This window comes from Centruroides sculpturatus, unplaced genomic scaffold (genome assembly GCF_000671375.1).
Source record: "Centruroides sculpturatus isolate CEXI.00-Female unplaced genomic scaffold, Cexi_2.0 scaffold495, whole genome shotgun sequence".
Taxonomy (NCBI): Eukaryota; Metazoa; Arthropoda; class Arachnida; order Scorpiones; family Buthidae; genus Centruroides; species Centruroides sculpturatus.
Window position 1 is genome coordinate 174214 of NW_019384782.1, and position 25450 is coordinate 199663.

Genomic DNA, 25450 nt, shown 5'->3' on the forward strand with positions numbered 1-25450 from the left:
AATTTAACATAACATCGACAGATTTTTATCGATAAATGTTATCATTTATCAGTTATTTAAAAAATTTTATGTCGAAATTCTTTCTTTCTAAATGAAAAATATTTTATAGACAAAATTTTGATTTTATGGAAGTTTCTATTCCCCAATAATATAATTTCTCACAGCTCATTTATGAGGCTTAAGAAAAATAAATAAATAAAAATATTGGATTATATATATATATATATTAGAAAAGACGCTATTTCTGGTGGAATTAAATTAAATGTATTGAACAATTTTTAAACCGTAATAACATAAATTAATGGCATTGCAGTTTTTACCATTATTTAATGGTATTATCAATAATGCTATGAAATAATGAATTTTAATTAAATTCATTAGTATTTTTACTTGCGAACATATATCAAACTTTGAACTTTTTATGAGCAGTATCTGATTAATCTATTCACACTCTTTAATTTCACATGAGTATCTTCAGTAATTGTTTTAAATAAAATTATTTAATTAACAGAATACATATGCATGATTCGTCTCTATATTATTCATTTGAATTTAATTTTAATTAAATTTTATAATAAATATAAATATTCGTTATCATATCTCGTCATTATGAGTACCTGGGGGCTAGGATGGAAAATTGCATCTGAGATTTGCTTTGTTCTTTCTCTTTTTTTGATTTTTCCCAATAATAATTTTATACAGCAATTGTATTTCTGTAAGAATAAATGACGTCGACATTTATAGAAAATATTATAACAATCATTATTGTTTGTTTAGTTATGGCAACGCAACACTTCGGCGATCTGCGTAAAGGGTGATGCTTTCCAGGGGGCCTTTTTGAGGTGAACTGGCCCCTAGTTAGCCGTTACACACATGAAGAAAACCCGGAAAATTCCACGTGGTCAGCTCGTTCGCGCGAGGGGCGAACCCACGACCGAATTCACAGTGTTCATGGTACGAAGACCGCTCGGCCGCTGGTGGACACCGATGAGTCAAGGTTCAATCTGCAAAGGTCAGACATTCCAATATCTGTAAGGCAGAGATGAGATTTCATTCCAATTGTATTGTTCATTGTCATCTATTCTGTGTAGGGTTTCTCATTTCCCGGTCTTTTGCTTGTCCGGGATTCCGGGATAAAAGTGAACTGTTTTCCGGGATCCCGGGATAGAATTAATTATTTTTAAGGTATACAAAATATCTTGAAATTAAATGATATAATTATTTTTCATTTTTTAAAGTAATTTTAAAGTTCTGTATCATCCAAAATCATATTAATAATGCTGTGCAAGATATATAATAAAAATTACCTTTGAATTACGTATAAATTTTCACAAATAGAAAAATATTTGTTAAAGTTTGCTAGAAACTGTATACAACAGCAACAACAAAAATGCTTTGAATTGAGTTAAAAATTAAAAATTGAACTTAGATCAAACTTATAACTTAGAAGGTAATTTTCGTTTTTTTAAATAAAATATAATACAAAATATTGCAAACTTTTATAAGATTTTAAAAAGCAAAGATGATCAATACTCCGATCACTCACTCTAATTCTTATTTAGTAATGAAAAGTCTTGCTACCGAGAATGTCATTTCCGATTCAATTGATGTGATTGGAATCGTGTTTAATGCATTTAAGAGAAGACAGATATTATGTGTTTTTTCACCTGTAGTCTGGAAGATTTCGAGTTCGTTTTCGAGATTGTAGTACTTCTTTCGCTCTCTAGTATTCTTGATTTGTCTACCTTGGCTGCTTTAATAGCGGCATCAAGCTTAGAGCTCGATAATTCGGCAATTCATTTGGCTTTAATAATCAGGTTTATGAAGAAAAACTTCATACTTGCAGACTTTGTACTCGTTTGTATCCTTGCCCAATTTGCACAATCTGGCGTCAGGCATTTATTGAAGCTACTGGGCATGGTTAAAACTCAAGACAGCGTAAGCACAATTATTCCAGATATTACAGGTTCCGACAAGTAAAGAATTTTTATAGTCCTGCCACAAATAAGCTATATATTGATTATTGACCATTTGTGACATGCTATAACGAGCAAAAATTTAAAAAAAACTAATAGGTAGGTTTAAAATTAATAAATACAAATGTATTCTGACAGTGAATGAGATAATTATGCTTTCTATTTGCAAAATTTCTTAACCTTAACACAAAATAAGAAAAAAGTGAATTTTTAAGAAATTTGCGGGATTTCCCGGGTTAAAAAAACAACCGGGATCCCGTTTGAGAAACACTAATTCTGTGTCACAGATGGTGTGGGGGTTGCATTTCTTACAATGGAGTTGGTCGCCTGGAGTTTCTTAAAGGTTCTGTCAACAGTTAAGTTTATAAGGGCATGCTTGAAAAAAGTTGTTGCCAACAATGAAACCAATACGAGGAATGCATAACTGCATTTTTAAACATGATGTATTCCATATCATTTATCCACGTTGTCGGGCTGGCCGAACGAACGATCAGTATGGAAAAAGATCCGTTTAGTGTCCACTGAATGGAAAAAGCCAAAATTGAAAAAAAACCTATAAAATTAATTAAAAGTTTCGGAAACATTATCCATTAAAAATTAAAATAAATTTTTTTAAATATTTAAAATTAAGAAAAACTCCGGTAATTTACTCAAATTTTTAATTATTGACGAAAGTTCATTGAAAAAAAAAAAAAAATGTTTCGAAGAGTGTCGCTAGTATCTTATTTACTTTCTTTCAATGTACGTCGTCATAGAAACGTGAGAGAAATGATGGGATGCTGAGTTTACTAAATATGTTAGATTTTACTTTATGATTCAATTATTATTTTAAAAGTAAGTAAAATATATTCTCTTTATTTCATGTTAAGTTGAAATTATTTAATTTTTAATATTTTTTAACGTAGTTATTATTAAAACAGGTATTTAAATCAATTACTTTATATTATTGGAAAGTTTTGGGGGAAAATATTTTCCTCCAAAACAGATTACAGAGTTAAACATTTAGAAAGCACACAACACACTTGATACTTGCACAATACATTGGACATAACGTACGGTACAGTGTATTGTGTGCGGGTAAAATCAACTGCATGAGATTTGGCCTTGAAATTATTCAAAAGCTATAGTTGGATGAATCGAATGAAAAACTGAATGATCGGCCAAAAGAATTTTAATATATGTAAAGGTAAATTTTTAATTTAAAGATTTAGATGAAATTTATCGATACAGAAATGCCCCATGCACTAATTATATATAATTATCTTTTTTTTTTCAGTAAATGTATGGCAGCCAAATATATTAGTTATCATTTTTATTTTTTGTTTATTCTTATTTTTATTGATATTTATGTAATGAAAATTATAACTATTTATACCAGAGCCAGTGAGAACTTATATGAGACCAGGGTGTTGAGTGGTCCCTCTTTTGCACCTTAGCTAACACCTTTTGCTATTTGCTTTTTTTTTTTTTTTTTTAAACAAATAAATAATTGGAAAGTTTCTTTATTAATAAAATTCAGTCTTAAAGATTTTATTTGCAGTTATTAAAAATATTGTTAATTTATAGGTGTAGGAACAGCTACGGTCTTGTGTTTTCTGCAATTGGGGAAAATCCCAGTTTTCGTTCTAAATGGCCCCATTTATGATACGCTGACTTCATAGATGACATATATATACAGTATATATATACACTTTTTTTAATATTTAATATAATTTCAGAAGAAAATATATATGATGACTAAATTAAATTGATAAACATTTTCGATAAAGACAGTTTAAGGATTTTACCTTAAAAGTTCATTATAGTAGAACACTGAGGAAAACTGTAAGTGAATACACTGCTTCTTTTCTTATACTGTAATTCATAAAAGAAAGTTTAAATACATTGATTCCCATGTTCATGAATAATTGGGACCAAGTAATCCATGAACATCAAATTCTCAAACTTCCATTATTCCTAATAAACCAAATGATTGCCATATTAACGTAACAATAAATACATATATATATAAATACAGAATATGCTCTTTTATTACTGTATAAACTAAAATTTTACGATTTATTCATATCAAGTGGCTCCTTTTTACCTATAGCTATTAGTTTATACATTTTATTGTTTTACAAAGTTTATTTTAGAATAATATAATGTGTGTTTATTTATGTCATTAGCATTTATGCTGCATAATGGTTTTGGATTGTTTTTTGGTTTAGTCTTTGCCATGGCTTTAAATAAAACCACAAATACCAAAATAAAAGGAACTCCTAATTGTTGTGATGCTTTTGAAGTAATTTTCAGGACAGATAATCAACTAATATATTAACTTCAACATGTTTCTGATCTTGCTGATGTTTTTCCTGAATGATTGTCTTTACAGATTTAACAAGAATCATCAATCATATTTTAAATAACTGATACAGTACAACTAAATGTAAAATGTAAAAAGAACAACAACCTTTACTTTATCCAGCAGTAAGATTATAACAAATTGTTTTTGAGTTACTTAATGACTTATCTTTTACTTAACTGCACAACACACTGGGATGAATATAAAAAATGTGACTCGTGAACCAATTAACCAATGTGAATATGATTAACATTTGAGTGACAAACATTTTCGTAACTTCTTCTAGGTTCTTCTTCAGGCTTCTTTTTAATTCAAAACAGGCTGGCAGTTACCACTTGATTTGGTAATTGAATGGTAACTTCCAGCCTGTTTTGAATTAACACTTATTTTTAAATTCAATGGAATGTCTGTACACAAGGTCTATTTCATGTGTTTGAACCTGAAGATGATGCATTAAGTGACTCAAACCTTTGTTTATTAAAATTTTATTTTGGATAAAGTAAAGGTTGTTGTTGACCTTCTTCTTCTTCTTCTCCTTTTTCATATTACGTGTAATCAAAGAAAATATGATTTTATAAGTATGATAGAATTTTAGCTGACTCTGTAGATATGCAGATATTGTAATAAATCATATGGCTTTGTAGCAACACTTTACAGATGACCTAGCTCTTCATCAATAGGATAATTTTCCATGTCATGTTGCCTGTATATTGATAGTGTTTGGTATTGTCACAACACAAGCCTATGATATGGAACATCAGAATACAAACAATCCAAAAGGCAAAATTTAGCTTAGAATCTTTAATTCAGTTCAGAATCTTTTAGATTAATTTAGACTGTTAAATGCATGAGAGGAGAAACCTCTTAAAAGATAAAGTTCAATTAGCTGTTATTTTAAGGAGTGAACAGTAGATAATTTTAGAAAATGCATCAAAAACTAATATTCTGTAGAGATTAGAAGATAAAGTATTAATAGAAGCTAAAGATTTCATGACTTTCTACTTGTTTTCTAGAAAATAAAGGTTATTTGTAGTTCAGTAAATGCATTATCCTGTCATTAACTAGATATTATTGGTAAGATAGTGTGTTTTTTACATTACATTTGAATTCATTTAATGAAGTTTTATAAAGTATATCAATAAGAATCATAAAAATTTGATCTGAAATCAGTTTTGTAATTCAGTTGAAGATTATTATGGATTAAAGAGTCATAAAATTATTTAAAATCTGGTTTTGAATTAGTTCTAAAATAAGAACCAATGTGTAGCATTGTACTTTCTTGACCTTTTCAAAAGTTTAAATATGTTAAATATTTTTCAATTATTTATTTGTTTTTGGAAAAATAAAATTCTAAACATTTCAAAAATATGAGTTTACATTAAGATTTAATTCCTTGAAATTAGGACTGATTATTTTTTCTTAAATTTTCACTTATTAAAATATAAAAAATAAAACTAAAATAGCACAATAGATATCTTTGTCTATGAAAGATTTCTGTAGACAAAGATATCTAAGAGTTGTTTTTTATATAAAAATCTTTTATGAAGCAAATTACAATATCATCAAGAATATCAAGAATTGTTTACAGCTTTAAAATTTTTGTTTTAACAGACTTTCAGTAATTCCATGTCTTTAGTTAATGCAGGGATAGGGAGTTGGTGGGAAAATGCATGACTCCCGAGTCATTATTTTTTAAAATTGACTCATACTCTCATAAAAAGATTGACTCCTTGACTCCCAACTCAGACTCCAACTCTCCATTCCAGGAATGGGGAGTCAGTGGAAAAATACACTACTCCTGACTCCCATAAAAAGATTTGACTCCCTGACTCCCAACTCATACTTTAACTCTCCATCCTTAAGTTAATGTGAATCAGTTATATTGATAGTTTTTAAAATTATTTTACTTATTTGATAATTGTTAAAAAAAAATTTTCGAATTCTACAAAATACTCAAAAACTTTAATAATCAAACATTGAAAATGGATTGATTAAAACACTCCAAAAATGATATAATAAATATCAAATAATTGAAATGGTTTTTATATCAAATAATTGAAATTGTTTTTAAAATTGTCTAGAAATATTTGGTTCAAATTTTTATTTTCTTCAATCCTTTATTTCTCATTAGGTTTTTTTTTATTTATATAGAAATAAGGATTAAAATAGTGGTTATTCATATAAGCAAAGTACACCTATAAACAATTAATTAAAAAATATGTTTCTGACAAATGTTTGTTCTAAATGTTATCTTACATTGTTATTCTTCCAAAAACAGAAAAATCAAAGGCTAAAAAAACTTTAAAAATAAGTTAAATAATGCTTTATATTATCTTCATATTTTATAAATGAAATATAAATTTATCTAGTTACAAACTTTTTAATCAATATTAATTATTTACTGTTCTGTTCCCAAAAGTTATTTAGAACAAAAGAAGAAACAGTACGTTCAGATATTACATATTATTATAAAAATTATATATTATTGTGAAAAAATTTGAATAAGGAAGGAGTCAAATTTTAACTACAACAGTCTATTTATATCAGACTACAATAGAGCATCAATTATCTGAAATAATCAGAACAGGACAATTTTGGATAACCAATCGCACTTAGTAGGGAAATAATAAAAGGTAAATATTTAAATAAAGTAAAAATGTTCATTTTAATTCTAGTACAACAACAGTAAAACGGGGTTTGTGTATAGAAATTTAATACATACGAATAATGGGAAATAACTAAAAATTGCTTGTTAAAAATGAGCATTAGTCTTTAATTTCAATCTACAACATACAGTACTGGTGAAACTTTGAATTCAAAGTAAAAATACATTGATAGTTCAATTTCAGGCCTACAGAACAATCCAACAAATGCAGCGGAGCCAGAAGACCAGGGATTTACATGGTCCCACTAGAGAACAACAGATCTAATCTGAACAAAAAAATTAACATACATTGGCTCAACCAATAGATCACTTAAAAAGGGAATAGCTGAGCACAAATACGACACATGCAACAAAAAGTTGAATACCACCCTAGCCCAATTTGCAAGTGAACCAAATATAACAGCCAAATGGGAAGAGGCTAAGATTATTATACCTATGCTTGACAATAACAAACTTAGAACACTTGAAACCATTGAAATCTTTGTGAAATCCCTCAAGGAGAATTGTATCAACAGCAGAGATGCAGACTCGCTCTCCTCCACATGGAAATCACTCTTCGATAACCCCTTAAACTAAATAGGCCAATCCACCCTCATCAAGCCTGTCTCATTTTCTTACTTATTGCATTTATTTTTTTCAATTTTATTTTCCAATTTTAGCAATTATCCCATCAATAGTCATTCGCACACCTTAAATAATAATATCAAAAGAAAATTAACGATGTCAATATCGTCTAAACTTTGTTATCAACAATGATGTCACTAGTAAGAAGAAACCTATGTAAACAGTGATGCCGTTTGAATATCTGCTAACTGACGTTCCAACCAACCTCATTGTACCTGAAGAAGGCCATTCAAAACAGCCAAAAACGTTTGTACTTAGTGATTAAACTGCTAGAAACAAAGTATGAAAGGTTTTGTCTTAATCATTTTAAGTAGTTCTAGCTTCAAATGCATAGAAATCCAAGTTATTATATAAAAATTTTATAACTTCTGGAATTAGTATTGTCCAAAATCAATTTTGAATAATTGATTTTCAGATAATCAATGCTCTATTATATTCTAATTTAAATTAATATCAAATATTAGTTTGAATTTATTTTTAAATTTGAAAATTTATAAATATGCAATATTACTCCCTCCCCCTTTTTTAAACAAATATTTAAAAATTTTTATTTAAAAACTTTTTGACATTTTTAAATATTGTATTAATAAAATATATTTATATATAGGAATTAGAACAGTTTTTTAAAAATGTTTTAAAAAGTTACATAAAATAGAATTTATTTATTCATTTATTCATTGTATCACTATAATTAGTATAAAGCTTTTAAATTTCAGAAATCAAAATCTGCATATGTGAAAATGTTTGGTAAATATGGATCTGAAGAAGAATTAAATTATAAAACTAACAGCAAAGAAAATCTTGAAGGAAGTAATGCAGAGTAAGTAAAATTATATCTATTTACATATAACATATTTTGTCTAAATAAAATTAATATTTGTATATATTAATAATTCAGTCTAAAATCAGAATTAATTTTTTGAACATTAACTACTTTTAGACAGAAATGAAATGTGAAAAACCTAAAAGATAAAACTTCATTAAGGAATCAATAATATAAAAATAGTCTATATCTATACTTTATATTATTTGAGTTTAGTCTTGTTTTTATACAGAAGTCAAAATTATTACATTTTTTAAAATTGTATTAAAAAATATTAAAGATTGCATATTTTAATGCATAATAATAATAATAATAAATTCTTTATTTTCTATCTTTTACAAAAGATAATGTTTGAAAGAACAAAGAATTACCTCACCCAAAGACTGCATAAAACAACAGCCAATATAATAAACAACAAAGAAAGTAAAAACATCATTAAAAAATTAAATAAACAAATTAATTAATAATAATATTATTATTATTATTGTTTGGGTAACTATGCCTTGACTTTAGTCTGATATAGCATTTTGCACCAGCATCAGCTGAGCATGACATTTGCAACGTAATAATAATACAAGTACCTTGTATGTTCTACAGCATATATTGGGTTGTTCGGAAAGTACTGTAATTTCGTTTTTTTATTACTAGAGGAATTAGATGTATTTTTACCAGCCAATTTCATTTCAAACCAAATTTTCATTATATACTTTGATAGCTGACATTTAAAGGCTTATTTGTAAAAAATTTTGTTTGATTCTGTACAATTTTTTTTTTTTTTGGTGTCCCATCAAATATGGAAATTCGAAAGCATCATTTTTGGCAAATTTTGCTTTTTTATTACCAAAAAATCAAAATGCTGTTCAACCAAGAAAAAAATTGTGGTACATGAAGATGTGTTGAGAGAAAGACAGTGCCAAAACTGGTTTACAAAATTTCGTTCTGGCAATTTCAATATTGAAGATGCACCATGTTCTGGATGGCCAGTTGAAGCCAATGAAAACAAAATAAAGGTATTGATTGAAGCAAACTGCTGAATAACAACACGTGAAATCACTAAGAGATTAAATTTGTTGAATTGAACCGTTTATGTTTACTTGAAACAAATTGGTTTTGTTTCAAAGCTCGATATATGGGTTCCACATGTTCTTAAAGAGTTGCTCTCTTTGGTGGGATTTTAAGGAAATTTTTTTTTTTTGAGCTTTTACCAGACAATTTAACAATTGATTCGAAAGTGTACTGCCATCAAGTAAACAAATTGAATAATATCATCAAACAGAAAAGGCCAGAATTGATTAACAAAAAAGGTGTAGTGTTTTACCATGATAATGCCAAATTTCACACAAGTTTGGTAACTCATCAGAAACTGTTACAGCTTAGATGGGGATGTGCTATCACGCCAACCATATTTGCCAGATCATGCACCCTCAGATTATTACTTGTTCTGGTCTATACAAAATTTTTTTAACTGTAAGACATTTACTTGAAATGAAAATGTCAAAAATCATTTGGATCAGTTTTTTGTAAGCAAACATCAAAACTTTTATGAACATGGAATCATGCTACTACCAGAAACGATGACAACAGGTATTTCACCAAAATGGTCGATATATAATTCAATAAAATATTTATTTATTTATAAAAATATTGTTTTTTTTTTCCATGGAAAAAAACAAAATTACTTTCCGAACAACCCAATATTATTTCAATCACTTTAACCATTGACTGATTAAAGTGATTGAAAAAAAACTCATTAAAATAACTAAGGATATTTTTTGAAATTATATAAATTAGGAAATAAAGAAAAAATTTATCTTAGCAAAACAATATCTTCTGGTAGAAAAGCAACATACTCTTATTGGTTTTTCCTTTTTAATGCTAACTGTACACTTAAATATACCTGAAAAAAATAACTTATAAATTCCTCTCTGAACAAAAAAATACTGTTTACATGTTCAATTAAAACTGTCCCACATCTTATAATTTATAACGTTTCATTGTACTACTCTCCCCTACATATATTGTACTTACTTNCAAGCTCTGGTTACTTAATTTCAATATTAATAAAATAATTACTTTTATTGAGATTCTTTAAAAAAGAGTGCTGAATTTATAGTCTATTTTTGAAATTGTTTTTATTAGAATTATAAATTTTAATGCTCTGTTTTCAAAAAACAAATTTTTCAAAAGTTTAATCTGTTTTGGATTCCTGTAATTCCAAAATGAAAATGTAGCCATTTTTGCTTGATGATAATTGAATTTTTTTTATTGTCCAAGTTATAGAACCATCTATGGCAATCAACATAAAAATGTCAAAATTATTAGAACTGTTTAAAATATAATTGATTTTTAAGTTATATGGCAAATTATTCAATTTTTATGTTTCAAAAAAGCTTTGGAAGTATAGTTTGCTTATAATATTACAGTAATTAATATGGATTAAATTTTTAAGAGTTATATGTAAAATGTAATTCTTTTTAGAAAATTTAATTTACTTTTTAAACACTTTCATTTTATACCAATTTCATCACATAAAGAGAATTAATTTCATATTAAACATAAACTTTTCAGAAACTTATTCATAAAAATATGTATTATTTGATAAATGTTTTATATACTAAAGGGTTGTAATTAAATTATCTATAATTAATTTTAAAATCAGGTGAAGCTGTCTAAAATATGCTAGTGTAACATATCTTATTACTATCATAATGGCATCTGCTCATTGAACAGCATTGTCTAGGATTTGTAAAAACTGATATATTTTCAGCATACCATATAAAATATGCTACATTGAGTTTTAATTCTGAATTGCATAGCATTAAGGTAAGCTTTGAAAAAAAATGATTGGGATATACAGTAGAGCATTGTTTATCCAAAACGTCAGTTATCTGAAAGAATTCCAGTTGGCAAATTTAAATTTTCACTAATGCTGTGGCGCTGCAATCTTTGGCCATATCTTGGGCTACTCCAATATTTTTTTTGTTGATGTGTGTGTTTTAGCTGGCAGCACTGGCACTTTTGTGTGGTGTTTTTCTCAGGACTGTGTGTCGTGCTGAGTCGAATGTTTTTGATACTAGATTAACTTCTAAAATATAATTTTTTTATTGTTTTTATATTTTTCAATATATTTATTTTGTTTGTAAAAAATAAAGAAATAATTTTTAATGACACAATAGCCATGATGATTACTTTAAAAAGTTTACATTAGGCTTAACATCGACGAAAATTCAACACGGAGCGACATGCAACGGAGAAAAATTTCAACATGGGATAGGTTAATATATTTTTTCGTACATAATCGGTTATTCAAACAACCCCAGTCCCCAGTTGATTCGGATAAACGATGCTCTACTGTAGTGCCAAATGAAGTACTTTGGAAATAGATCGTGAACATAAGAGCCGCCGCAAACTAGCTCTTTGCGAGAGCAAAACGCTAGCAAACGTGCGCTAGCACAACCGATGACGTCAAAGGCTCCTCCCCTTTCTTCTTGCTCGCGTGGTTTTTCCTTTGCTAGCGCAGCGATGCGAGAGTACGCTCACTGTTCACAGAATTCAACAACTAGAGCATTTACGCTAGCAAGAGAGTGCGGGGAAGACGGATGATTACATAAACATGTCACATATCGAAAAAGAAATAATAGAATTTTATCGATGTACTGTACGTAAATTACATGATTAATACATTCAGTATTGAAAAGAAAATATTATAACCGTTGTATGTAAATAGTAATATACAGTATAGTTTTCGGCTAGTTAAGCCTAGTTAGGCTTAACTAGTAAACATGTTTTTTCCATGCTGTTTCAAAGTTCGGAACGAAAACTGACTGATTACAAGTATAGGTTATAATAAAATCTTGTTCTATAGCCAATCTACATCTGTGGAATCCACGTCGTGTGGAATACGTTACGTGAGCAAACGTTGTGTAGTTTGCGGCTGCTTCGTGCTCGCGTAGCTTACCTAGCAAAAATGGCTCATAGCATCATGGGAAAAAAGGCGGGGCTTAGGAGCGCGAGCGAGCGTACGCTCGCTCTCGCATCCTGTAGTTTGCGGCGGCTCTAAGTTGAGATGATGGCAGACTTTATTAGATTTTCTGAAGCATTTTGAGAGAGAGAGAGAGAGAGAGAGACATTTCCTTTTTTTCAAAACAGATGAATCCTGGATTCATCAATATAAATCAAAAACAAAAAATTGCTCTAAGCAATGGAGTTATAGTTCTCTGAAATTGAAAATGTTAAGATTCTATCATCCAAGAAAAATCACAATTGTTATCTTCTGACATATTTGAGTGTTATATTAATGGATTTTATATTACTTTGAATTAGTTAATTTTGATATCTGTATTGCAAATCTGTAAAGATTATAATCACAATTGAGGCATATGACTATAGCATGGTCATCAAAAACATGCATCAGCAGTCCCACTCAAGGCATAACCAGAGAAGTCATATGTAAAATGAAGTAGACTACAGTATTCATGCTACAGTTTAAATTTTAGCACCTGGCACCATTAAACTTTGCTTTTTGGTCATCAAAAAGATACAATTTGTGGGAAAAACTTTAATGATGATGATAGCTGTAAAAGAAATGAAGAAATAGCATCTCAATTAGTGATGAATGATTAATCAGAATTAGTATCAGGAATTGGAAGAACCAAGCATTTTTTCAGTAATCGGAATCAAGAGAAATTTTATTATGATTTGATTTTTAACCCTTTTTCTGCCACCATTGAAACAAAAAGTAGCACCAAATATACCAATTTGTTTTTTCATAAAATATGTCACTGTTATAAACATAATAAGAACAAAAAATTTTTTGTTTCAAGCAATCTTTATGAAACTATATGTGATGATGTGAAATTGGGTCATTGGCATATACCCAAGGATAAAAGTGATGTGATGAAAAACTAATATAATTAATTAAATATATCCTGGAAAAGTATGAAATTAAGCAATAAAATATCTCTAAAATGTTTCTCACACTTTCACATAGTAATAAATAACATCTGAAAAATAACATGAATACAATTTACCAAAAACTTCCTGCATCTAAATCAGTGATTTATAAACTTTATTGAGCCACTGCCCCCTTGATTTCATAAAGTTATATCAACATTTCCCAACTGTATCCCAACACCCCCTAATCTATTTTCTTTTGTTGAGAAAGTCTTGAAAATACTCTTAGAAAAACTTTTCTATGAAAGTCACACTTTATATCCTTGCTGTAAATTGTTCTCCACATTTGGAAACCATTAAATGCAATGTTTCTTCTTACCCATTTTAAAAAGAGGAAAAGGAAAGGTTGTCAGTGACCCCAACCCTCACCTATGGTCACTGTTCAGAACCCTGCCTCCAGCACCCCTTGCCACTCACTTGCTTCTTTACACCCTCCCTAGATTTACTCACTGCCTACAGGGGGCAGTAGCACCCACTTTGGAAACCACTGATGTAAATGAAACAGAATTGCATAATTGGCTTATTATAACAAAGGTCATGACACAAAAATGTGTCAATTGTCAGCAAAAGTATTAAAATGATTCTTTAATACTTAACTAATGAAATTAATTCTTCGTTTCAAGTAATAATTAAAATAGTTTAAATTATTATCATTAACAATCAAGTATTATTATATTCTAGACTTTCATTTTGTTTGCTAAAAGTAAATAGAGAGGTTGAGGCAGACGTTTTAAACGTGTAAATGTGTAGGTCGGACATTCGGCACCACTTTCCCATAAGCCTAAAAGTTTGACAATGGTGTTTGGATAGTCGGTGGAATCATGCTCGACATTCCAAACACCATCGTCAAACTTCTAGGCTTATGGGAAAGCGGCACCAAACGTCCGTCCTACACGTTTAAAACGTCTGCCTCAACCTCTCTAATAATAAAGATATTTCACATTATCAGTCAAGACAATATGCAAAATTATGCAAATGCATTCTGCGTGGCATGTAATATAAAAATCTGCAACTATGGAAAGAAATAACAGTAACACAAACTATCAGAAATAACAAGTAACCAGTGTTGCCAGGTTTGGCATTCTTAAAGGTTTTTTGGCACATGGAAAAAATTTTGGAATGCCAAACCTTATTTGGGATTATATTTTACATAAATCAAACTCTCCATTAATGTGTTAGCAATTATAGCAATTAGAAATAAATTACAGTTCTGTCTGCTATCAAAATTTTACTATTGAAATACTTTTACTAAGCTTATTTAATGTCTCCATGTATATTTTGATGCTCTATATAGATTAGAAACTTAATCCACTGGTTGATTATGCCAAACAAGAAATTGATGACATAACTTTATTAAAACTCAACAGCAATTATGTTTTTACAATAATTCTGTTAAATATACTGTTAAGTGTCATTTATTTCTAAAGTTTTCAATTTTAAAGTATTCAATTTATAACATATCAGAGTAAAAAATGGCAACAGAATAAATTTGCATCATTTGACACATTTAAATGAAAATGACCTGGCAACCTGCAAATATCTGTGTGGCTAGTGCTATTGTGTTACCAGCTCCAAAACTATATCCAACTGTAATTTTGATAAGAATTGTAATCAAGACTTTTAGGAGAATCAGCATTAGTATCAGAATCATTATAAAGTTTAATATTATCCCATCACTATCACAATACAGAAGACTTGTATAGCATACAATGACTAAGTTCCCAGTTAATTTGCCATGTTTCCCTTCAGTTCTCTTAAGTCTTTGAACTGAAAAAAAGAACATGTGGTAAATTAATGATATTTATTCTATAAATGAAAATATTTTTCGATAAAAGTTAATTTCCCTGGATTAAAATTAAGTCAAGAAAAATATATTGTTGCAAAACTTCATAGATGTTTGAAAATATCATTCAGTTGTAAACAGTTCTGTTGAATGATTAAAGATATCAGAAATTATACGTACTTTACATGTATATTTATTTCATATGTTAAAGTTTAAATTTTTTTGTAAACAATTTAGCCTCTAAGGGTAAAGTAAATTTGAATTCTTATTAAGGAGTTTTTTTTTGTTTTTTGATTTAGAACATCAACTGTTCAAAAGAAAATTTATTTTATGAAACAGTAATGAAATATTTGAAAAGTGTGAAAAATATTTATGAATAGATTTTTAAATCTTGAAATTTTTTTAGTGTTTTATTAAATTTTTCTCTGTAATACTATAGCCATGAGTTAAAAATGTAACGCTTTCTTAATTTATGTAAATTTTAAAAAAAATTAATATTTTAATTAAATATTTTTTTTATAGTAATCAAGCTCCTTCAAATAAAGAAAATANAATTTGAATCTATTAGTTTTTAATATTTTTTTTTTTTAATCAAGCTCCTTCAAATAAAGAAAATACTATTCAACAACAGCAAAGCATCCGACCTTCAAAACCACCAAGACGTAAATATTCTCTCCAGACTACATCACAAAAAGGTAAAATTTTATATTAAGTACCATAATTTTCTGCATGTAATCTGCAGGAGCAGCTTTATATTGACTAAAAAGTTTATGCAAACTTACGCAAATCATATGATAATCATTTATTTGGCGCATGAACAATGAAATGTATGAAATTTGTAAGAATGTTTAATTATTGAAAAAGTATTTTCAAATTAAAAAAAATTATATCATACAAACAGTCAGTCACAGTTGCTAATGGAACTGTATAACAATTAAATGTTATGATTACACAATTGCCTTATACTTAAGCTACTATATTTTACACACCACATAGACAAGAGAATATAACAAAAACATCTAATATGATTTACTTGAAGCTTGTTTTTTAATCATTGTTTCTTAAATCATATAATTTGATAAAACAAGGAATGTATCTTACAGAGATAGACAAATCAAGTTCTTCAAATAGTCATTATGCAGAATGCATTTCAGTTGCAGACTATTCTGTAAGATGACACTAGTTCTAAGCAAAGTCAAAATTCGAATTTTCCTTTTGACTTGATTTAAGAAACCCAACATCTAACATTTTCAATTTAGTCTATAGATCATCTTCAGGTTTCAAAATTTTGGAATGGAATCATTTGAAAGTTTCAAAAATTAAGAATAAACATTTTCAAAGCAGTCAGTTTTTAATCAACATAGATATGAATTAAGAAACCTAATATACAAACACACAATGCAAACTAACAAAAATAAACTCCACACAAAAATAAAACTAAGATGAAATAGAACTGGCAGATATTTAAGTTGACCTTTTAGTCCATGCCCCATAGCAAGAATTTCTACATCTTTTGCATTCATTCTTAATTTTTGCCTGAATATTTTTGGTTGTCACTGCCTACTTGGGTAATCAGATATTTCTATCATTCTGGCTTGATTTTTTGTGATTTTTGCATCCTCTGCATTTTAACATTTTAGAAAACATTATTTTTTTAATCAATATTTATCTACCAGCTTTAATTTTAATATATTATTTATAAATGTAGAAATTTTAGTATTTAATTATTGATATTTGTAAATAACCTTGTGTAAACTTTTTCTTTTCCAGAAACTGAATGTACTACTGAATTAGAATCAAACTTAAATATCAGTAATTCTTTATCACCAAAGATTATTAATTCTGATACAGAACAAATGTATGTTATCAATTCTCAACATGAAGATATTAATGACACTGCAGAAAATGAGAATATATTTAACTCTGAATCAAATTATTTTGATAGTAATTCTGCAGAATATTTTTCTGTTCCTAAGCATACAATTTCAGATCAGAATCTTTCCTGGGACAGGCAATATTCTAGTTTGCAGGAAGTACTTATAAATGGATCCTTATCAAAATCTAATTTAGAATCTAAATCAATGGGAAGTACCCCACTACATTCCTTGTTTCATACAAATTCATTTACATCATCTTGCCACAATGTTTTTTCTCCAGAAACATTGTATTTTACTTCAGCTCCATATCATTCTTCTTCAGGTGTTCATTCACTGCCACCATTTATACAATCTTATTCTCCAAGAGAATCAAGCTTTGAAAGACTGAACAGAAAGGAAGAAAAATATTTCTCAAAGGAAACTTTTTATGACAAATTACGAAATGATAATTTTTTGAATTCTATAGTAGCAGCTACTAATAACTTAAAACTTCCATGCCATCGTCGTCATCATAGTGATCCAGTTTTATCATGGGATAATAAATTGACAAAGAAATCAATGGTTAGAACTGCTTCTCAGCGAAGTCATTCCTTTATAGGTCCATCACCAAATAAAGCATTTAATAAATTATCAATGGAAAATTTAAAAAATCAGCATTATTTAGGTGGAATTAAAGATCCAATTCTTTTAAGTGCTGAAGTTAAGGCTCTTCGAGAAATCAATGAAAAGGTAATAAAATTTTCAATTTACAATATTATTTTATAAAATATTTGGAATATAGTATTTTGTTAAAGTAAACTGAATTATTAATAGATTTGCATAGATTTAAATCTATTTATCAACCACATTAAACTATCACTTAATTCTTGGAAAACATTAAAAGATTTTGTCTGGATCACACTCATCTTTAAGACTGTGTAATTGTTGATTAAAAGAAAAAAATGATATATCTAAGTGTTTAACATAAATATGATATAAGTCAAAATATTCTATTTTTTCTAATTTTCATAGTAATAATTAAAAATCATTTTAACATGAACTATATTTCTTTTAAATCCATAAAATGAAAAAAGTAACTAAAGTTATTTAAACTGTTTTCTATATTAAAATTAAAATGACAGTTTAAAAAATTTATTATTATTAATCTAGTAATATATAAAATTACAATAATAAATACAGTGGAACCTCACTTAACAAGCATAATTCATTCCAGAATTGTACTCGTAATGCGAAACACTTGTTAAGTGAAACAATTTTTCCCATAAAAATTAATGTAAAATACAATAATGCATTCCACACCAAAAAAATACTCAAATATTTTGTATAACATTTATTCAAAGAAAATTGTACAATGTGCATTGTTAAGAAGAGTGAATCATCATCATCTTTTCTTCTAGCAGAATTCGATTTGCAGAAAACAAAAAAATCACAGATAATATGTTTGATAAACACTCCAAACGATATGCCAAATTCTTGGGCTATGTAAAGGTTATAATTAAATAATAGAAATGAATTAATTTGACTAGAGGTAGGCAGTTATGCTTCTATCTCGTATCAAATTTAATAATTATAAATAATTTTTAATTTAGACATTTCTAAAGTTTAATTTGGAATTGGTCATTAAATTTAATATGAGATGGCAGCATAACTGCCTACCTCTAGTCAAATTAATTAATTTCTAATATTTAATTNTGAATCATCATCATCTTTTCTTCTAGCAGAATTCGATTTGCAGAAAACAAAAAAATCACAGATAATATGTTTGATAAACACTCCAAACGATATGCCAAATTCTTGGGCTATGTAAAGGTTATAATTAAATAATAGAAATGAATTAATTTGACTAGAGGTAGGCAGTTATGCTTCTATCTCATATTAAATTTAATAATTATAAATAGTTAATTTTTAATTCAGACATTTCTAAAATTTAATTTGGAATTGGTCATTAAATTTAATATGAGATGGCAGCATAACTGCCTACCTCTAGTCAAATTAATTCATTTCTAATATTTAATTATAGCCTTGCCTTTACATGGGTTATGTAAAGGTTATAAAGAATTTGGCATATTGTTTTGCGTGTTTATTATATAATGGGCTATGGTTGTTGATGTTTAAAAGTAATGTGTGTGAACACAAGTTTGGAAAAATACGTGATCACAAGTGACACTAAGATGCTAGCAGTACGAGTGCTAAACACAGACTGACAGAGCATGTGCACAGTTCGAGACTTTCTCTCTCCTCATCACTCATTATGTGAAACATCACTCGTTAAGCAAGGCAATTTTTTATAAATTGTTTTGCTCGTTATGCAAGGTTCTCATTAAGCGAGGTTCCACTGTATTTTAATTCTCAGCCAAATAGAAGAGTGGAGTAAAGTGGACATTATAGCTTGCATTGATTTTTATAAGAATCAAATGCTTTATAAATTTCTTTTATATTTGATTACAGTTCAAAAAACAATTAGTTTGATTCATTTCTGGCAAAAAAAAATCATTTTTAGTTTTTCATTTTAAAGCTTCAATGCAAATCATATGATTATTGTAATTTGAATCTATTAGTTTTTAATATTTTTTTTTTTTTCATTAACTTAAGACAAAAATTAGACATTTTTAAGATAAGTTTAATATGAATTTGAAGTTCTCATATTTTTATATTAATATAAATTTCAAAAACACAAGTCTTTTAATGAACTATAAATTTTGTGCTATAGTTTATAAAAACATGACTCAGTTTATTTGTTCTTTTCATATTATTAACCATCTATAAAAACAAAGTTACAGATTTAACTATGATTACTTTATATCTTTTGTTTATTTAATTTTTTTCAATAACACAATTCAGTTAAAATTCAATATTGTAAATAGAATAAGATGTTTATGTATAAATAATTCAAATATATTATAAACTTTTATATCAATATATTTCAACAGTAAAATCTTTTTATGACATTTCAAAGTACTGGTTTCAGTTCTTGTTTCTGTAGAAAACTCACAGTAATATTTTATTCATCTGAGAGAAATATTAACTGATTACTAATTTTAAAATTAAGTACTAGAAAATTGGATTAGAATTGTTAGAGTTTGACTCTCATTAACTCAACATTCTGTAAAACTTCATGTTAAAAAAATACTTGTAATATAATTTTTAGCTGTATAACTTAATACTAGGATCAAATAAGTTATTTGTTATTTACTGACAATACTTAATAATAGCGTCAATTCCACACATTAACAAAGAATATGTCTTTTTTCAAGATGCTGCTGCAAAACCCACAGCACGAATGTCACTAACTTGAAAGAGCAGGGGCAAATTCTCTGGGCTTGCTTAGCATGCACCGCATGCTTAAGAGAGAGTTTTGACTGTCAATATAGTTTTTATATGAGAACAAATATGCCAATAATAATTTATTCTAACGTATAAATTCTTTTATCATTTGTGTTTGCTTTTACATTGACAGCTAGCAGTTAGCCATTTTAAGTCAGTGCCATGCTTGTGGGAACTTGATCGTTTGCTTGTGTGGAAGTTTGCCACAGCAAACAAGCACATGTGCATGATGTCATTTGAAGCATTTAACACAGCCAAATCATATTGAAAGCTTGCAGTACCCAGTCAGCATATATATATTGTATATAGGGACAGATCTATATAGAAATTAATAGGGTTTAAGCCCTGGGCTCCCAGAGTCAAGGGCCTAAAATTTGAATTATCATCATAAATTTTTAATATTTTTCATTATAATATATTTCATGTATAGATATAATGGGCTTTATAATAGTCCATACTTTTTTATTCATACCGAATAACGTTTCTGCCTATTGTTTAGCACTAATGATAATAACTTTCAGCATGCTCAAAAATTTTGGTCAGGATTTGTCCCTGCCTGAAAGTAACCACTGAATAGCCAATATTTTTCAAATTAAAATTTAACCATAAATAGAAATAGTCACTATTGGTACATAGTTAATACATATATGCATTTGTATATATAATATCTTTATGAAAATTTCACTATTTAGACTAGTATCATCGCTAGCCATAAAACTCGTCATTTTTGGTAACTCTTCACTATCTCAGTTCACATTAAGTTGAATTTACAGGACTCTACTGTAATTCAATTAATATCTAGAATATAATTTATTATATGAAATTAATTTTATTATTTTTCAATTCTATTATAGTTATGGCAACATCTTCATTCAGTCCAGTCTCAGCTTGATATACTTCAAAAATTTAAACATGTATCTAAAAGTGACATGTCAAGGCCTACACAATTTGCAGGTATAATTTTAATATACAGGGTGTCCACCATAAACCTGACACATTTGAAACTGTTGTAAAAAATTTACAGCTCAGGAAGGATGTAAAGTAATGCACATTTTATGATGAAAAACTCAAAAAGTTTTATTAAAAAAATCAGTGAAACTCTACATGAGCTCCTTTTGTCGCATGTAGAACATCGAGTCTATACTCCATTTCCTGCCAGGTTCTTTCAAGCATCTCAGGCGTGACAGCAGCCACAGCATCGTGAATGAGCACATGTACATATTGAAGGTCACGAATTTTGAAACCAGTGTAAACCTTGTCCTTGGCAAATCCCCAAACAAAAAAGTCTAAGGGCGTAATATCCAGCAATTGAGGAGGCCATGGTATCGGTCCTCCACACCCAATCCAACAATTGGGAAACTGTGTGTCGAGGAAACATCGAACATGCAGGCTCCAATGTGGAGGGGCACCATCCTGCTGGAATCACAGAATTTGTTTCAGTGTACCACCACACAACTTGCACTCACTGTTGTGGAGAAGCCATTTTGTATTTGACTACTGCCACACTACCTACAGTCATTTTGGCGGGTTTTCAAAATTACCTATACAACTTCCACAGTTTTTCCCTCTAATGGAATGCATGACATCTGATTACTGCCTTGCACTTTGATATGGCAGTCAAAACAAATGTCAGGTTCATGGTAGACACCCTGTATAAAAATTGCTCTTTTTCATATCAATTAAAATTTTAATAACATTCAATAGCTTCTAAATGAGTTGTTTTAGCTGTAGTTAAATTTTATCTGTTGTATTATGAATATTTTTAAAAAACAAATGTTGAGGACAAACACAACCAAAAATTTTGCCCTATTTATTTCATGTTCTTTTCTATGCCATAGGAAGATTAAAATATCACTGTGTTAGTCTTTTATTGTAGGTTTTTATATTATAGAAGACAAAATAAAAAATTTATTTGTGGGGAATGCTGACAAGAAGTTTTAGATAACATTCCTTAACATTATAAATTTTTGAGATTTAAGTTTTCCTTGCAGGTATTGTAATGATAGAGCATTTTCAAGCACAGATAAATTGTGGCATCACTAAATCTATTCCTCTCAAATAAACTTTTCATTTTATTACTATATAAAATTGCTAAAAATCTCTGCTTACATTCTTAAAAACTATAACTTTATTCATATAATACTGTTGAAGAATAAAATAAAATTTTTAATATTTAAAAATTATCTATTTTATGTTTTGTATAAATCGTAGACATTAAAAATTCTAAAAATTTTTTCTATTTGAAAAAAAAAAAAAAAGAAAAAAAAAAGATTTTTACTCAAACCAATTTTAATTTTTATAGTTAGTTGGATTTTGACAAACTTAAAATAAGTGAAGGGTTCATTCAAATAGTTTATTTGCCCATTTTGGTATATTAGACATAAAAAACTGATACACAAACTGGAAATATATACTAAAACAACCACTTCACACCTAAGTGTTAATTCCAGCAAACAAACAATAAAAAAGGGTTTAATGTTCAAACATTTTCGGCCGTCTTTCAGAGGCCGTCGTCAGGAAAAATTGCATAGAACAGAAAAAATAGAAAAAACAGCTTTATCTTTTTAACAGTTTTTGAATATAGCTGTGTTCTAATTTTTAACATTTAAATTTTAACATTGTTTTAACCTTTATTATTATTATTTTAACATGTTAAAATAAAGGAAAAAATTGTTCAAAAAGCTACAAAAATCCCTAAGATTAAAGTTTCTTGTCAAAAAATTATTTTTGCTTCCATTGGGAAACATTACATTACATTACACAGTTTACTAATTTTATTATGTGCTGTAAAAGCAATGCCTAATTGAGTAATGTAGATTGTGTCTTTATTGATGGCAATTGAAACAATTTCAGATTTTAAACTATTTATTTATAATAAAAACATTTCGACTATTTAATAATTTTAAAATTATATATTTAAATACAATTACAAATAACTTATTAATTTAAATATGACATTATTAATAATAGAATTTTAAAAATAGTTTAAGAACTTTCACATTTTATATGCCAAAAAAGGAAAAGTAATACTTTACTTTTATATGTCAGAAATTACAAGAATTTAGCTTAAAAAAAAGGAATTTTACAGATTTGAATAATTCATTGAAGGAATTTTATAGATTTGAATAATTCATTTAATTTTTGAAATCACTCAAATACTAATTATTTGATTGAGGAAAGCCATTACTATCTGACTGGATGGCCAAGACAGTAAAGGCATCAACCTACCATTCTGGAGGCCTGGAATCAAATCTGTGCAGGGAACCTAGGAATTTTTCAGGGGTTAGACTGTCCCAGATATGTCAGATCCTGTCCCTTGCCACTTGGCTGTCCTATTGCATGTCTGAAAAAAAGGCCCTCTTAGTTCTCACAAGGCAAAAACAGACAAAAAAAGCATCACTACTAAAGATATTATTTTGAAATGAACATCACAGATTCAAACTTTTCAGTAAAAAATTTAAGGTCCAAATTGAAATTAGAATAAAGTCATATTCTAATTAAAACATTAATAAATATTAACTTGTATGCTTCATTTTTATTCATTTTATTTCATTTAACAATTTATTGTATTTACGGCATAATTTTTTTAAGATTAATGTTTAAAACTAAAATTGGATGGAAATTGTATTTTAACTTTAAAAATTATAATGCATAATTATTTATAGATTTATTAGCGGAAATATATTATGCACAAAAAGAAAGGGACCAAGCTATGCAGGCAAGACTTCGATTAATGATGCAAGAAAGAGATACTGCTGTTAATCAGTTACAACAATTACTGAAATGTTTGGGAAGGTAAGACAAATAAATTTCATTAAATATGAAACAAAAATAATAATTTATAAAATATCAAACTATCATAATTTTGTGTGGCTATACCACAAAAAATTGCTAGAATGGAAATAAAACTTTACATAACCTACACTAATGTATACCCTGCATTTCTGAAGTTACTTTTGAAAACTTGATATAATTTCAATACTCTGTTTCCCTCCCATTTTTTAAATTGCATTTCTGTTAGTTCATTGTAGATGTAATTACCATATTTATTTTCCTTGTAAGAGAGATTTATATTGGATGCATAATATTTTCAGGCTGCAGTTTTGATTTCCAATGTCATCATCTGTCTGTCCTTTTTTAATCTTGAGAACATAGTTAGATAGATTAAAATTGAGACCGGATATGGAAATTTTAGGGACTGGCAGTCCCAATTAATTATATACAAATTTCCAGTCTGGACCAGAAGTCACATAGTTTCAAGCAAAATTTTTTTGAGAAAATGATTAGATAGATGACCAACATGGCTTGGTTGTTATTGGGGGAAGTATGATGTACAGGAACAGGACATCACTAAAATCCAGGCCAGGTATGGAAGGCTTAGGGCAGGAATGGCAAACCTTTTTGATCCTGCATGTCATATAGTATGCATACTTAGCTTTAAAGATGTTTATATATATATACCAAAGTTTTAGACTTTGAATAATGATATTTAAAGAAATTAAACAAATAACTTACACTTTAATTAGAATAGATGTAAAAAAAAGCTGATTGAAAAAAAGGATAATTAAGTGATAAACCAAAAAGATGATTGAAAAAGACAGATGATAAATTGAAATCATAAGGTATATTATGTGTCAGCTGATTTCTTCTTATCTGTCACTTTGGGCATGTGTGCCACAGGTTTGCCACTCCTGGTGTAGGGGTTTGAGACCTTGTTTAACCCTTTTAAAGTTTTGTTGCTTTACTGTTTATTGTTCAAAACAGTCACTGCAAACTTTACTCACTCAAGGTCATTCCACTTATATTATTTAAAATTTTGCAAAAAATCCAGCTATAATCATACACATACAAAAAAATTCACTTATATACATTACTTCTTGTTGTTGTTTACAGTAGTAAAGTTTTTTTTTGCTAGTGTAAAAAATTTCTTCCCAAAAAAAAAAAACAATAATGTTAGAAATGACAGTTTGGATGTTATTTATAATTTACAACAATTCGATCATAGATAAAATTTTTTGATTATATAATTCATTTTTGTGGGTGAGCCTGTGTGAACAACCATTTTGTTCTGTACATTTTGA

At 28.2% G+C, this 25450-nt stretch overlaps 1 protein-coding gene across 1 annotated transcript in view; it reads left to right on the forward strand.

The window, feature by feature from the left end:
* Positions 1–993: 993 nt before the first annotated feature.
* Positions 994–25450, forward strand: part of LOC111629213 (centrosomal protein of 162 kDa-like) — a 64893-nt gene continuing 40436 nt past the window's right edge. The window contains exons 1-6 of the mRNA XM_023373091.1: positions 994–1012; positions 8326–8429; positions 15757–15863; positions 16939–17774; positions 21224–21323; positions 24035–24164. Of these exons, the coding sequence (XP_023228859.1) occupies positions 8350–8429; positions 15757–15863; positions 16939–17774; positions 21224–21323; positions 24035–24164 (1253 nt within the window). The 5' untranslated portion in view covers positions 994–1012; positions 8326–8349. The remainder of the gene's footprint in view (positions 1013–8325; positions 8430–15756; positions 15864–16938; positions 17775–21223; positions 21324–24034; positions 24165–25450) is intronic.